The following is a 17,068-nucleotide window of genomic DNA, read 5'->3' as shown; positions in this document are numbered from 1 at the left end:
GGTAGATCATTCAGGGTGCCTTGGAGGAAGGGTGGACCACCACCCGTCAAGGACAGGCAGATACACCTCACCCAGGGTCACCATGATGAAGTCACCTTGACTGCACCCTGCGGGCGTCCCCAAGGAAGGGAGAAGAGGAGTAGAGATTTGGTGTGGGGGTGGGGTGGTAGTGGTGGTAGGGTGAGGGTGGGGTAGGGTGGGGTGGGGTGGGGTGGGGTGGATGGAAGGATCGGGGTGAACCTTTCTGTTCGCGTGCCAGACTGTGTACTGCATCCAGCAGAGCCCTAGCAGCCACCACAACGAAGCACGGCAACAGTTGAGCTCCTCCCTACAACCGCTTAGCTTGAACGAGAAGCCTGTCTCTCTCTCTCTCTCCACTGTTGTCACTTAGCAGACCACCGTTTGACGTCACTCATTCATCAACGAGAATCTGTCTCTCTCTGTGTCTTTCTCCATCTTCCAGTGACTTCAAAGCCTCCCGCCCCCCCCCCCCCCCCACCCGCCACCACCTCTCCCTTCTACCCACCGCTCACCCCACCCAACCCGACCCACCCTCCAACAACACACACGCATCTCCCATTCCAAGTTCCACCCTGACCCAAGTCGTGCCTCTCCTGTGGTCAGTCCGCTGAGGTCCCCCCCCCCAACCCCCCGGGTCCCCCAGCTGGATGCTGGATTCTCCCCACACAATCACCACCACCACCAACAACACCACCACCACCAACAGCATCAGCATCAGCAGCGGTGTCATGAAGACCTGCGGCTCCCACGGGCGCCTCCTGCCCCAGGAAAACTGGGATAGTAGGCCTTTGGATATTGTTGCTTAGCGTCCAGCCGTCCGCACAGAACCCACTAGAACAGAACTGCAATGGGAGTGGAGTGGGGGTTGGGGGGTGGGGGTGGTGGTGGAGTGTTGTGGGGGTGGTGGTGGGTGGTGGTGGAGTGTTGTAGGGAGTTGGAGAGGGGGGAGGGAGTTGAGGGGAGTGTAGGGTAGGGCAGGGCAGGGTGGAGGAGAAGGAGGAGGAGGAGGAGGAGGAGGAGGTCAGTAGAGTGGCGGTCATTTGGCGGGCGATACGATGGAGCTGCCGTAGCCCTGGGTGCCGCAGGTGGGCAGGCCGAAGGGGTTGACGCTGGAGAAGGGCGACCCCACGATGCTGCTCATGCCAGCTGCAACAACACCAGCCGACACAGCACTGTTACCACACGTAACACACACACACACACACCCCGCACCCAGTACGACGGATGGGTTATATTTTGTTGAAATGTTATCCATCGCCCCAACACTGACTAGACACCACACATAACACACCACTTCACGACGGCTACTTATCACTGTTGTAATGTCATCCATAGGCCATACATAGGGGTGGCTGGGTTTGGGGGCCTAGGGGTTTGGAGGGTGGGTGAGTGGGTGGCTGGGTGTTTGTGTGTAGTTTGTGTAGTGTGTATGTATGGGGGGCGGGGGAGGGGGGTAGGTTTGTGTAGGTGTGTACTAGTAGTAGTAGCAGTTGTAGAAGTAGTAGTTGTTGTTGTTGGTGGTGGTGGTGGTAGTGGTTGTGGTGGTGGATAGTGTTGGCGTCTTCGATTTTACATCTTTCCACTTTTAAGTAATATTGGACGAGCGTTAAAAAAAAAGTGTATATAAATAAAGTGGTGTGTGAGAAGGAAAGTGTGTGTGTGTTAGTGTGTGTGTGTGTGTGTGTGTGTGTGTGTGTGAGTGTTAGTGTGTTGTGTGTGTGTGTGTGTGTGTGTGTGTGTGTGTGTGTGTGTGGTTGTGTGTGTGTGTGTGTGTGTTAGTGTGTGAGTGTGTATGTATGTGTTTGTATGATCGTGGTGTATGTGTGTGTGTGTGTGTGTGTGTGTGCGCGCGCGCGCGCGCGATATGTAAACACTCTCATGCCAACCTTTTTGTTGATCATTTGTGATTTATGAGCTTATCTAACCTCATCTTCAAGTTATCTATTTATCTGCTCGTTCATTCATTTCTTTGATGTAGCATCTGTTATGTGGAAGGTGAAAAAAAAAAAAATGCTGGGCCTTCATGCCAAGTGAACTTAATGAATCGAACATCAGACTTACACGAATATGACTGATATCACATATACATTAATCAGCAAATGTTTGGATTAAATCATATACTGCACCAAACGTAGCAAAATCACAACTGCAATTGTTCGACTAGAATGATGAGTGTATAAAAGAGCAGCGTGTGTGTGTGTGTGTGTGTGTGTGTGTGTGTGTATCAAGTGCTATGGTCACAATACTCAGTATTTCCGTTAACCCTTTATGAATGAAATATAGTTCATATCCATGCACCATGCAAAACACACACACACACCCACACCCACAGACAACAAAAGAAGAAACTAAAAGCAAACTGAAGATGGAATCTATTTGACAGCTCATCACAAAACAAACAACAAGCAGAAAAACCAAAAATAGTCAAACTAAAAAAAAAGAAAAAAAAGCCATAGACAGACATGCAAATCCACTGAAAGACTCACGAAAGAAAACAAGGAGGGCGGGGTGGGGTGGGGGTAGGGGGGTGGGGGGTGGCGAACAGAAGAGAAAAACGTGCAACATGTAACACATCCCATCCACCAGTCCAGAAACACAACGTGTGACGGACTTGCCCCGCAATCCTTACAAACCCAAACCACTGTGACACCATCACCCCTCCCCCCCCACCCCCACGCCCCCCCCTCCCCCCCTCCACCCCACACACAGTTATTTCATATCGTGACCTGCGGTCTTTTTTTTTTTTTTTTTTTTACCTTTTTTTTCTTCTTTTTCTTCATAACTATACCAACCGTTCTACTTGCTTACCAAAGACCGTGGTATCATCTAATAAGGGTCTCCGTTGATACTACTACCACCTCACGCTCCCCAAAACCCCGGTCCTGATCAACCACGGACATAGATAGATTACTTATAGGTTCTTGTGATCAACTTGGCCTTACAAAGGGGCAAAAAAAACAAAACCCAACAAAACCAATAGGTCATTATAACTCAACTCACAACTACATCACCACCACCACCACCCCCTCTCACCGAGAAGAGACAAAGCGACCAAGGAGCAGAATGATGAAATGTAACACAAGAGAAGAAGAGTGAGTTAAGATTACAAGGCATGTGAGGCTACACAAGAGAAAATTGTAAGGTTGGTGGGGGGGGAGGGGAGCGGGGGGGGTGGGGGGGGGGGGAAGGGAGAAGGGAGGAGGGGAAGAGGAGGAGGAGGAGGAGGAGGCGGGGATTTTTGGTACTGACGTGGCCGGTGTTTTACGGGTGGGTGACCCAGGCATTCTGGAAGTCGCGGTACACGGGGGCAAAGGCACTTTTCTGCTTGGCCGTCAGGCCGGGCCACAGTCCAGGGCCCCCGTACGACCCCCCGCCCACACCCGGGGTGGGGCCGCCAGGGGGCGCCACGCTGTGCGGAACGGGTGGGGAGGAGCAGGAGGGAACTGCCGAACAACAAAACACACACACACTAGACATACACACAAACAGCCCAGAAAGAACTGCCCAACAACACACACACACACAATAGACATACACACAAACAGCCCCAGAAAGAACTGCCCAACAACAAAACACACACACACACAATAGACATACACACAAACAGCCCAAGAAGAACTGCCCAACAACAAAACACACACACACACACTAGACATACACACAAACAGCCCCAGAAAGAACTGCCCAACAACAAAACACACACACACACAATAGACATACACACAAACAGCCCAGGAAGAACTGCCCAACAACAAACACACACACACACACTAGACATACACACAAACAGCCCAGAAAGAACTGCCCAACAACAAACACACACACACACAATAGACATACACACAAACAGCCCAAGAAGAACTGCCCAACAACAAAACACACACACACACACTAGACATACACACAAACAGCCCAAGAAGAACTGCCCAACAACAAAACACACACACACACAATAGACATACACACAAACAGCCCAAGAAGAACTGCCCAACAACAAAACACACACACACACACTAGACATACACACAAACAGCCCCAGAAAGAACTGCCCAACAACAAAACACACACACACACAATAGACATACACACAAACAGCCCAGGAAGAACTGCCCAACAACAAAACACACACACACACACTAGACATACACACAAACAGCCCAGAAAGAACTGCCCAACAACAAAACACACACACACACAATAGACATACACACAAACAGCCCAAGAAGAACTGCCCAACAACAAAACACACACACACACACTAGACATACACACAAACAGCCCCAAGAAGAACTGCCCAACAACAAAACACACACACACACAATAGACATACACACAAACAGCCCAAGAAGAACTGCCCAACAACAAAACACACACACACACACTAGACATACACACAAACAGCCCCAGAAAGAACTGCCCAACAACAAAACACACACACACACAATAGACATACACACAAACAGCCCAGGAAGAACTGCCCAACAACAAAACACACACACACAATAGACATACACACAAACAGCCCCAGAAAGAACTGCCCAACAACAAAACACACACACAATAGACATACACACAAACAGCCCCGGAAGAACTGCCCAACAACACACACACACACAATAGACATACACACAAACAGCCCCAGAAAGAACTGCCCAACAACAAAACACACACACAATAGACATACACACAAACAGCCCCAGGAAGAACTGCCGAACAACAAAACACACACACAATAGACATACACACAAACAGCCCAGAAAGAACTGCCCAACAACAAAACACACACACAATAGACATACACACAAACAGCCCCAGGAAGAACTGCCCAACAACAAAACACACACTAGACATACACACAAACAGCCCCAGAAAGAACTGCCCAACAACACACACACAATAGACATACACACAAACAGCCCAGGAAGAACTGCCCAACAACAAAACACACACACACTAGACATACACACAAACAGCCCCAGGAAGAACTGCCCAACAACACACACACAATAGACATACACACAAACAGCCCCAGAAGAACTGCCCAACAACAAAACACACACACACTAGACATACACACAAACAGCCCCAGGAAGAACTGCCCAACAACACACACACAATAGACATACACACAAACAGCCCCAGGAAGAACTGCCCAACAACAAAACACACACACACACAATAGACATACACACAAACAGCCCAGGAAGAACTGCCCAACAACAAAACACACACACACTAGACATACACACAAACAGCCCAGGAAGAACTGCCCAACAACACACACACACAATAGACATACACACAAACAGCCCCAGAAAGAACTGCCCAACAACAAAACACACACACACAATAGACATACACACAAACAGCCCCAGAAAGAACTGCCCAACAACAAAACACACACACACAATAGACATACACACAAACAGCCCCAAGAAGAACTGCCCAACAACAAAACACACACACACACAATAGACATACACACAAACAGCCCAGGAAGATATGCCCAACAACAAAACACACACACATATGGATAAAGACACAAACGCCATTGAAAGAACTCCCCCCCAAACACACACACACACACCCACACACACACCCCCCTTAAAGAACTGCCAAATAACCAAACACATATAGACATCTACACACATCCCTTAAAATAACTGTCTACTACACACAGACACAGACAAGAAAGAAGCTACAATACTTGGATAGTGTGACAAAGGAGGTCAATAGACAACGACAACAACACATCTGCTTTTGGTTCTCCACCTCCTTCTGCATGGAGAAGGAGATGATCCAACATCTGAGCACTCAAGCTTTCGATATTCTAAAAGATCATTAAGCATAGTGTGTGTGTGTGTGTGTGTGTGTGTTTGTGAACACTTCGGAGCAAGAACCCTCAGTCCTTATACTACTGGATGATTTCATTGTCTATGTGGTAAAATGTTTATGTAAGATTGTCATTGTGTCTTTTATGTGGTGGGCGAGTAAGATAATAAAATGATCTAAAGTCCGAAACGACTGAAGTCCACTCGCTCTCGTTTTTATACAATTCTTCTGGAAAGAAAATTTTTTTTAATACACATAACCTGTTGTTTCTCTTTTCTTTTTTTTTCTTTTTTTTTTTCTCTAAGCCCTGCGCCTCAGAGACATAAAAGTAGACTGATTCGTGGTCTCGACAGTTAGTTCTCGAAATACATGACCGCTAGCTAGACTGTGTCTTTGACACGTGTTCCTATCACTTCTGTTGGTTGTTACATTATATCATGCAATAATCGACTGTCCTAAACCCCTCTTGGCCGAGAGAGTGAGTGAGGATGTAACTTGGGGACGACACTCTCTACTGCACTCAAATTCTTGCCCAGATAATTTGGGACAGCAGTTGCCTTCTCTCTGCTGTTCTTTTCGTCAGAGTCGGACACGACTTACCATCATACATACCATGCAATAATATTTAAGAATTTGTGTGTGTGTGTGTGTGTGACATTTCACACACACTGCGAGATGAGTAATAATCCTTATCAATGCTTTGGTTACTGGTTGCTGCCCCCCCACCCCCACCCCACGCCACCCCCTCCCCCACATCCCCACCCCCGGCCCCACCTCTCCTTGGCCGGAAAAAAAAAGAGACGTCAGCAACAAACTGACCACTTTTCTAACAGCAGAATCATAAACGCCGAGTCAGTAACCGCGCACCCAGATGCTAACAGCCCAGCGGAAACCCTTGGTTGGCACGCGCGGGGACTGGCAGACACCCTCACCACCCCCCCCCCCCCCCCAATCCCTCCCCGCCCTCCCCCACCACCACCACCCCCACCCTCACCACCACGCAGACCCTACGCGGCGCGGATGACGACAGAACCCCACTCCAACTTCCCTCCCCACCCCCAACCCCCACACCCCCCCTACCCCTCCCCCGCCATCCATAACCATGCTGATGTTACAGGCCCCCGGGCTCTGACAGACGGACCCACGTGCCGTAATGATGCCGATGACACACTGGCACCTCTTCAAGAGCTTCATTCAACCCCCCACCTCCCCCCCCAAAAAAAAACCCTCTTCTAGGGAGATATCATCTTTTCCTTCCTTCCTTCCTTTCTTCCCTCCCTCCCTCTCTTCTTCTCTCTCCCCCACTCCTCATCTCCCCACCCCCACCCCCCTTTTTTCAAGACAGAAAGTGACAGAAAAGTAATGTGATGGCCTTGCGCGCCCAGATGGCGGGAAAGGTCTTGGGAGGAAAAGAAAGAGAGAGGGAGAGAGAGAGAGGGGGGGGGGGGGGCGGGAAGGGAGGAAGAGGAGGAGGGGGGGGGTAACCAAGATGGTGTTCATGATGGGGGGTGGGGGGGAGGGGGGAGAGAGGGCTATAAACTCTGGCACCAGGATACTGGGACTCCCCCCACCACCCCCACCCCCTAGCTCCTGACAGTGCCTCTCCCAGTGACAAATTGTTCCTCTCTCACACCCCCCACCCCCCACCTGTCCCCCCACCCACCCACATTCCCCCTCCCACACACACACACACACACACACGCACGCACTTCCCGCTGTGGTCATGGGCGATCCCCAGGTTTCTCCATCCAGTGGACGGGATAAATCAGCGTCATTAAATCGAGTGGCGTCGTTTTGTGAGAGGTCTGCAGATGCTTCTCACACGGCGGGGGAGGGTAGGGGGTGTGGGGGTGGGGGTGGGGTTGCTGAAAATAATCTGCTTCTGTCTGTCTGTCTGTCTGTTGGTGGATGGATGGGTGGTTGAAGAAGTCCTGATGGTTAAAGAGAAAAAAAAGGGGGGGGTGTGGGGTCTGGAGGAGGGCGGAGGGGGGTGGGGGGACCTGCTGTGTGTTGCTGCTGTTTGTGTGGCACACAACGTAGGACTATGATATTATATATATATATATATATATATATAGAGAGAGAGAGAGAGAGAATTGGTTTCCAGGGGCATGAGATTTACATAAGATTCATGTCGTTGTTGTTGGTTTGTTTGTTTGTTTTTACAATAAAGTGTGTGTGTGTGTGTGTGTGTGTGTGTGTGTGTGTGTGTGTTTGATTACGGTGCTTACTGTGGCCTAAACAGTTGCAAGTGTTCTGTTCGAAACGCACAACCGCAGAAAGTATATATATATATATATATATATATATATATATATATATATATATATATATCTATATATATATATATATATATATATATCTATATATATAAAACACAAAAATAATAATAAACCTGTGAGAAAAAAAACACACCAAAAAACCAAAAAAACCCAAACGAGTGCCATTTTCGTTTGGTTCTGGCCTCAAACTCCTCAGCATGTGCACCGAATAAGGGAGAAAACAACGCAAAATGTGCAGCAAAAATTTTTTTTTAAATGTAGTAGTTGTTGTTGTTTTGTTGTTGTTGTTTTACAAACATATGATTTTGTTGCGCTGAAGCACAGAACACTTGCCTTCTGTCTCACAGTTAGTTTTCATCGTGTCCCAATTTTTTCTTTGACAGAGTACTAACAAGTAACAGTTGGCCGATTCCCCTTGCATTGCATCCGGTTTAACTCACTCAGTACGGCCAGTCCTCTCTTCTCCTCTACACAGACCCCTCGGATGTCCAGTGGGTGTCTGAATGACCCAACCTTTAGCTTCCGTCGTCAGAATTGTGGTATTCTTTGTCAACATTCACCTCTTCAGTATAAGAGCCTTCCGCTTGCAATATTTTGATGATGGTAACTGGGGTGAAACGCTGTTAACGTCGTCTCTTTCGCCGTTCGTATGGAGAGAGTTAAACTAGGCACTTCTACATTCTGTACGCTTTCCTGCTGGTAGTAGGTATGTTTACAGAAAGGGGGGGGGGAAAAACAACTATAGAAACATGACACTGTCGGAAAACCAAGCATACACGTTTAACACAAACAAAGGAACAACCAACAACAATCAGACAATAACAAATTCACGTGCGTGCGTGTGTGTTGGTGAGTGTGGGTTGTGCATGTGCGGTTTACACGAGCGTGTTCACAACAATACCAAAAAAAACAACAAAACAACCAAGCGACAAATGGAACACATGAAAGAATATTCATTCAACATTCACTGACTTCACCCTCATCATGCAAGCTCCTCTTTCCTTTGACACCCCCCCCCTCTTCTTCCCCCCCAACCTCCCCAGCCCCCTACCCCCGCACCTACCCCACCTCCTTCAAAGACCCAACCTCACAACAGAACATGCCAGATTCTTTAACCCCCCCCCCCATCCCCCCAGCCTCCTCCCCACCCCTCGCTCCCCTGTACACCCCGACACCCCCCAAATGAAATAAACAACACGTAAAGGAACACACACACACACACACACACACACACACACACACACACACACACACACACACAAGCACAAGCACAGGCAACGAGCGACACAAACACGCTCATAATAAGAAGAGGAGAGAGAGAGAAAAGAATATAGAACAAATAAACAAACAAAAGTAAAAAAAAAAACAACTAAATTAAAACAACAACAATAATCAACGAAAGCCATCAATCCATGCACAGCTCTTACCGGCACCTAGTCTGCTGGCTTCGTCACGCAAGAAATGGTCCAGACCTGAGGAAAAACCAAAAAAAAAAAAAACAAAAAAAAAACAACCATCACATATGTACCCCTCCAGTTAGTATTATTATTATTCTCTTCCACACCACGCCAGCCATAAGGCGCCGCTTTCTACACTGCTTTTCATGCTTACAATTTCTTTTCCGCAAGACGGAATCAAAAACAGTACACTGCATGCATGCACTTTGTATATATATATATATCGGTTTTTTTTCCTTTCTTTTTTCGAAAAAAAGGACCGTAGAACAGAATAAAAAAGACACGATGCAATTGATTATAGGATTACCACGCGTGACCCTTTAAAAACAAAAAAAAAAAAAAAAAAAGGGCAGAATCCACACGATCACATCGCAAATTAAAAACACAACCACATGATAATAACAAGAAAGCAAGAAAAAAAAAGAAGAGATTAATCAATTTTCAAAAAAAAAGTACAAAATATCATTTATTGAAAATACGGTTATACAACCTACGACGAAAGAAAAAGAAACATGCTATATGACCTTTTAAGATAACAAAAACACACAAAAAATCATTTAAAAAAAAAAAAACAACCAACAACATCATTACAACCAGATAACCCACCACGAAAGAAAAACAAAAGAAGCACACACTACATGATCCTTGAAGGAAGTATAAAATCCACAAAATCATGCAAGTTTTTAAAATACAACTACATATCCCATCCCGTAAACAAAGGCGAAGAAAAAAAAAGAAAAAAAAAAAGACTGGACTTTGCGACACTATAAATTCCCAAAGTACAAAATCCACCAAAATCATCATCCAAAGTATGAACAAAAAAATACAGGGAAAAAAAAACACAGCAACAACAAAGGACAAAACAAACCAACAACAACAACAACAAAAAACACCAAAAAAACAAATAAACAACAACAAAAAAACCCAGTGTAAACAACCATGCGCAGATATGAAATACACAATAAACGAGACAGCACAAAATAAAGAGAGAATGCAAGAAACAGGAAAAAAAAAAGAGAGAAAACAATAATGCCAACGCCTCCCTTTACGAGTGACTAGAAAAAAATGAAAAAAAACAAACATATAAATAAATAACGTAAAAAAAAAGAAAAAGAAAAAAAAAAAGAAACAACAAAATACACCTTCACCTACCCATATTTCCAAGAGGCCCAGCAAACAAAACACAGAAAGAAAGAAACAAAGAAATGTATAAAAACAACAACAACAACAACAAAAAGAACCCAAACAAATCCAAAGCCACACACCACCCTACCCATATTTCCGAGCATCCCAGCAAAATATACAAATAAATGAAGAAAGAAAGAAGCAAAGAAATAAAACCGCCACCACCACCTTCCCATATTTCCGACAGGACCAGAAAATATAAACAATAAACAAACTGATGAGTAAAGAAAGAAACGAGCAAACAAACAAACAAACAAACAAACAGACATGTATAACAAAACAGAAGCGCCAGCAACTTAAAAGAAATAGGTGGGAAAAAAAAAGCAACAACAAACAAACAAGCAAACAAACAAGTATAGTAAACAAACCAACAACTGAAAACGCCACACCACCACACCTACCTACCCCATATTTCCAAAGCGGACCAGAACAACAAACAAACAAACAAGTAGAGTAAACAAACCAACAACCAAAAACGCCACACCACCATCACCTACCTACCCCATATTTCCAAAGCGGACCAGAACAACAAACAAAACAACAACAAAAAGGAAAAAAAAAAAAAGATCAAATAAATGAATAAATAAATGAAGAAACAAATAAGAGGACCAGCAAAATAAACAAATAGGTGAATAGAAGCAATCAAAAACGAAAACAAACCAACAACTAAAAACGCCACACCTACCTACCTACCTACCCCATATGGTCAGACATAAGTGGTAGGTTTAGAGCTCCACGCGCAAGAACATCTCGATACATTAATTCATTTATTCCTACAGCCATTCGCGCACACAATCAAAACATCCAATACACTAAGTGAACCCTCCCACCCCCCAAGCCCCCTCGCCACAGCAACACCTGAACTTCACCAGCAGACGAGTGTATGGGAGCAGACATTATGCGTGCATGTGGGACTGAGCGGGTGAGCACGGGCAAGCAAGCATTTGTGTGTGTGTGTGATCGGAAGTGATTTTAAAATATTTTCTTATTTTACTTGGATTTCATGTATCTTAATGTTAATGTTCTAATCTTATTGGCGTGACATATGTTATGTGCATGCATACGTTGTTTGTGTGTGTGTGAGTGAGTGTGTGTGTGTGTGTGTGTGTGTGTGTGTGTGTGTGTGTGTGTGTGTGCATTTTACTTATATATGCGATTTATTCCCTTGATGTTTTTATTTATGTATTGTTGTACAATACCTTATGGTCTTAACGTGTGTGTGTGTGTGTGTGGGTGTGTGTGTGGGTGGGTGGGTGTGCGTGCGTGCGCGCATGTCATTTTTAGTAATCTTATACCCTTTTTTTGTTGGATGTTTTCATTTGTTAATATTGTTGTGCAATACCCTATTGTCTTAACATGAGTATGTGAGTGGGGGGGTGGGGGGTGGGGGGGTTAGTATATCGTCAGCTATTGGGAATTCTTATTTGACTAGTTTTAATCTCTTCTTATGTTGCGCATGATTTTATGCCAGTGTTTACAATGAGCCTGTGATTGCACAACTTAATTTCCATGTGGATTAATAAAGTGTTTTTGATTGATTTGATTGATTGATATTTCCAAAGCGGACCAGAACAATAAACAAACAAACAAAAAAAAAGATCTAATAACTGAATAAATAAATGAAGAAACAAATAAGAGGACCAGCAAAATAAACAAAAAATAAACAAATAGGTGAATAAAAGCAAACAAAAACGAAAACAAACCAACAACTAAAAACGCCACACCACCACCTACCTACCTACCTACCTACCTACCCATATTTCCGAAGCGGACCAGAAAAATTAAACAAATAAATGAACAAAGAAAGAAAGAAAGAGAGAAAACAAACAACCAAGCAACCAACCAACCATGCAAACAGACCAACGAACAAAAAAAACCGCCACACCACACCACACCACACCACACCACACTACACCACACCACCTACCCATATTTCCGAGAGGACCAGCACTAGTGTGGTAGCCGTTCATTGCGGGGTTGGCCCCGTAGGCCCCTCCGTTGACGCTGTGCGGGGTGGACCCGTTAGACCCGTACCCCCTGGGGGACACGCTGGAACTCTGACTGCGTGTGTACCCGGCTGGAAGGGACAGAGAGAGAGAAAAGAAAGGGGTATTAGCTGTGTATGTACCCGGCTGTAAGAGAGAAAGAGAGAGAGAGAGAGAAGAGAGAGGTATTAGCTGTGTTTGTACCCGGCTGTGAGGAGAGAGAGAGAGATAGATAGATAGAAAGAGAGACACACACAGAGACAGAGAGAGAGAGAGAAAAGAATGGGGTGGTGGTGTTATCATTCATTTCTTGCTGTGCTTTCATTACTTGCTTGTGTGTATTTAGCTTCATATACGTTTTAATTTGTCCAACCCTTTTCATGTTTGTTTTTTGTTGTTGTTGTTGTCAGTGTCATGTTCTTGTGTGTGTGTGTGTGTGTGTGTGTGTGTGTGTGTTGTGGTAAGAGGTTGTTAAGGTGTGATTGACAAGCGTGTAGAGGCACCATCAAATTCTAGTCGGATGAGTGAGGATGTATTGTATTGTAGTGTAGTGTATTGTTGCTTTTGTTGTTGTTGTTGTTTTGTTGTTGTTGTTCTTATCTGTCACGGTGTGTTTGTTTGCATGTTTATTTGTGTGTTTGTTTGTTAGTGTGTGTGTGTGTGTGTGTGTGTGTGTGTGTAAGTGTGTATGTATATGTGTGTGTGTGTGTGTGTGTGTGTAAGTGTGTGTGTGTGTGTGTGTGTGTAAGTGTGTGTGTGTGTGTGTGTGTGTGTGTGTGTGTGTGTAAGTGTGTGTGTGTGTGTGTGTGTGTGTGTGTGTGTGTGTGTGTGTGTGTGTGTGTGTGTGTGTGTGTGTGTGTGGTATAAACCGGAGCGCAGCCAAGCTGTTAAGGAGACACGTCACTCAGTCATCAGTGATCCATCAGCTGCCAATTAACCACAACAACGAACAGCCATTCAACCTGCGTCCTCCACCAACACCACACACTACAAGCCCACTGTATGTGTACACATACACACACACACACACACACAAGTTTCAAGTTTCAAGTTTTAATTATCCTTTCACTCCTATTGGAGTATGGAGGATTACTGCAAAATACTCATTTTCGTGCCCATAACAAACATTTCCAAATACACAACAATGTCACATAAAGTTGAGAAAACACAAATGTCTTTTAACTCCAAAAGTATAACTAGGCAACATTTGCAAATCTAATCATCTTACTTACAGCTAAAATGACACACACACACACACACACACACACACACACACACACACACACACACACACACACACACACACACACATACACACACACACACACAGAGTAACACACACACACACACACACACACACACACACACACACACACACACACTTACACACACACACACACACACACTAACACACTTACACACACACTCACTCACTTACACACGCACACAAACACACATTAGTAACACACACACACACACACACACACACACACTTACACACACACACACACACACACACACACACTTACACACACACACACACACACACACACATTCTCCACTCTGTACTACAACAACAACGAACAAACAACTCCACTGTCAGGCACCCACATCAAACGAGCCCTCCCGCCCACGACCCCCCCCCCTCACCCCCCCCTGTCCCCCCCAACCCCCTCTCCCGTCCCCTACTCCTTCCTTCCTCAACGATGAATTAACACGTGACCTTACCTCTAATTACAAGTCTTCACTCCAACTAATTACAGCAATCCAGTCCCTACTGAGTTCCATCCAGAACAAGGAAGGAAGGAAGGCAGTTAGTTAGACACACACACACACACACACACACACACGTACACACACACATCACACACACACACACACACACGTCACACACATACACACACACACACACACGTCACACACATACACACATCACACACACACACACACACACACACACATCACACACACACACACTCACTCTCTCTCTCTCTCACACACACATCACACACATCACACACACACACACACACACACGCTCACTCTCTCTCACACACACATCACAAACATCACACACACACACACACACTCACTCACTCACTCTCTCTCTCACACACACATCACACACATCACACACACACACACACACACTCACTCACTCTCTCTCTCACACACACACACATCACACACACACACACTCACTCACTCTCTCTCTCTTGCACACACATCACACACATCACACACACACACACACACACACACACACACACACAGCAGCAGCAGCAGCTCCCTAGAGTTTCTACACAGGCTACAAAGCAAAATCAAAACACGGTAAACACGACCCTCCCCCCACCCCGCCCCCTCCACCCCCCCCCCCGCCCCCCCCCCCTCCCCACACCCCCCCAAGGTAGTTAGTATACGTAACTTCCTACCCTTCCTGACATCCACCATCCCCTCCTCTCTCTCTCTCTCTCGAAAAAAAAAAAATCTATTAAATACCGACACAGCGGAAAATCCACCACCACGGCAGCCTCAACAATTCCCACCATCATCCCCCCCCCCCCCCCCCCCCCCGCCGTCCACCTCCCCCCCACGCACCCGCCAAACCACACTTATCCCTTTGATATAGCTTGTTACTGCCCGTCAACACCTGATATAGCTTGGCTGCTGTTAGCTATAGTCATCGATCGAACGTGCGCGCACCTCCCCCCCCGTCCCCCCCCCCAACAGGTTTTTGAAAAGCCACACTGTTGCGTCACAAAGTGTCCCTTTCTCTTCTTCTTCCTTCCTTCCTTCCTTCCTTCCTTCCTCTCCCCTCCCCCCTTCCCCCCCACCCCCACGCCTCCCCCCTCCCCTCCCTCGCGACGTCCCCCTTCCCCACCTTTCCCCCCCTCCTCCCTCCACACGCTTCCCCACAACATCCTTACACCCACACACACACACACTCATCCTGGTGGGGAGCAAATAGCTGTGGTGTAACTTGCACCCCCCTACCCCCCACCCCCACCCACCCCCCCCCCCCCACCCAACGCCCTCCCCATCCACATACCACAGGGACACAAGTACCAGAACTGAGGTTGAGTGGGGTGGTGGTGGTGGTGGTAGTGGAGGTGATGTTGATGGTGGTGGTGGTGGTGGTGGTGGTGGTAGTGGAGGTGATGTTGGTGGTGGTGGTGGCGGCGAGGTTTGGGGGTGGGTGGGATGTAGTGTGTGTAATCTGGCACCAATACTCTCATGTCACGTTCAGGCGGCTCTCTGGGGAGCAAGGGAGGGACTGTGATGCTTGCTGCCTGGAACACTGCTGCTGTATGGTCTTGGTCGTGGTGGTGGTTGTAGTGGCGGGTGGCAAGAGGTAGTGTGACAAAAGGACTCATTCCAGAAGCTGGTACGTGTAGGTGTAGTGGTGGTGGTGGTGTGGGGTGGAGGGCGTGCGGGGCGGGGGGGGGAGGGGGTGGAACCCATACTGAGAGACACAGAGACAAGTGGTGGTGGTGGTGGTGGTGGTGGTTGAGGGGGGGTGGTGGGGTGGGATGGAGTGGGGGTTGGGGGGGTGCGTACCGAATTGTCTCATTACCAGCCCCGTGCTAGCTAGCATCGACTTCAGAAGAAAGCTGCTCGCGCGTCACCAGCTAAACTTTCCATTAGCGCCTGTGGTGACTGGATCAAGTGGCGTGCAAATGTCAATTTTTTTTAAAACTGCGAACTCTTAGGAGGTGGTGTACAAGAGTGAATGGATTTCTTTCTTCCTTTCTTTAACAGCACGAGGGAGGGTGGGGTGTGTGTGTGTGTGGGGGGGGGGGGGGGGGGGTGCGGGAGTAATAGGAATAGGGGTTGTAGTGGTGGTGGTGGTGGGGGTTAGACCTGTGGGGGTATCAGTCGTTAACTGTTAACACTGTCCTCCCGTATTTACTCTCTCTCTCTCTCTCTCTGTGTGTGTGTGTGTGTGTGTGTGTGTGTGTGTGTGTGTGTGTGTGTGTGTGTGTGTGTGTAATGTATCTGTGGTACTATACGTCTGCGGAGTAAAGCAAAAAGGAAGCTGATTGTTTAAGACAGGATATTCATCCAACCTGGGCCTTCTTTTTTTTGAGCCAATAATCATTTAATAGACGTTTTATTCATACGTTTGTTGTTTTTTTTCAGTCGCAAATGATTGCTTTTACGAGAGTTAACTGACAACTCACATCCACACCTACACCCACCCCCCACCCCCACCCCCCGCCACACACACACACACACACACACGCACGCGCACACACACACACACACACACACACACACACACACACCACAACCAACAACCACAACA

The 17,068-nt window shown here is 46.6% G+C and overlaps 1 protein-coding gene across 1 annotated transcript in view; it reads right to left on the bottom strand.

Annotated features, from left to right (window-relative positions):
- Window positions 1-1,034: 1,034 nt before the first annotated feature.
- Window positions 1,035-17,068, bottom strand: part of LOC143276965 (transcription factor collier-like) — a 108,271-nt gene continuing 92,237 nt past the window's right edge. Inside the window, exons 13-15 of the mRNA XM_076581660.1 lie at window positions 12,705-12,854; window positions 9,563-9,607; window positions 1,035-1,167 (exon numbers count right to left, since the gene is read on the bottom strand). Coding sequence (XP_076437775.1) covers window positions 1,058-1,167; window positions 9,563-9,607; window positions 12,705-12,854 — 305 coding nt within the window. The 3' untranslated portion in view covers window positions 1,035-1,057. The remainder of the gene's footprint in view (window positions 1,168-9,562; window positions 9,608-12,704; window positions 12,855-17,068) is intronic.

The sequence above is a fragment of the Babylonia areolata genome, chromosome 2, assembly GCF_041734735.1.
Source record: "Babylonia areolata isolate BAREFJ2019XMU chromosome 2, ASM4173473v1, whole genome shotgun sequence".
Classification (NCBI taxonomy): domain Eukaryota; kingdom Metazoa; phylum Mollusca; class Gastropoda; order Neogastropoda; family Buccinidae; genus Babylonia; species Babylonia areolata.
This window is presented reverse-complemented; position numbering and strand designations above follow the sequence as displayed.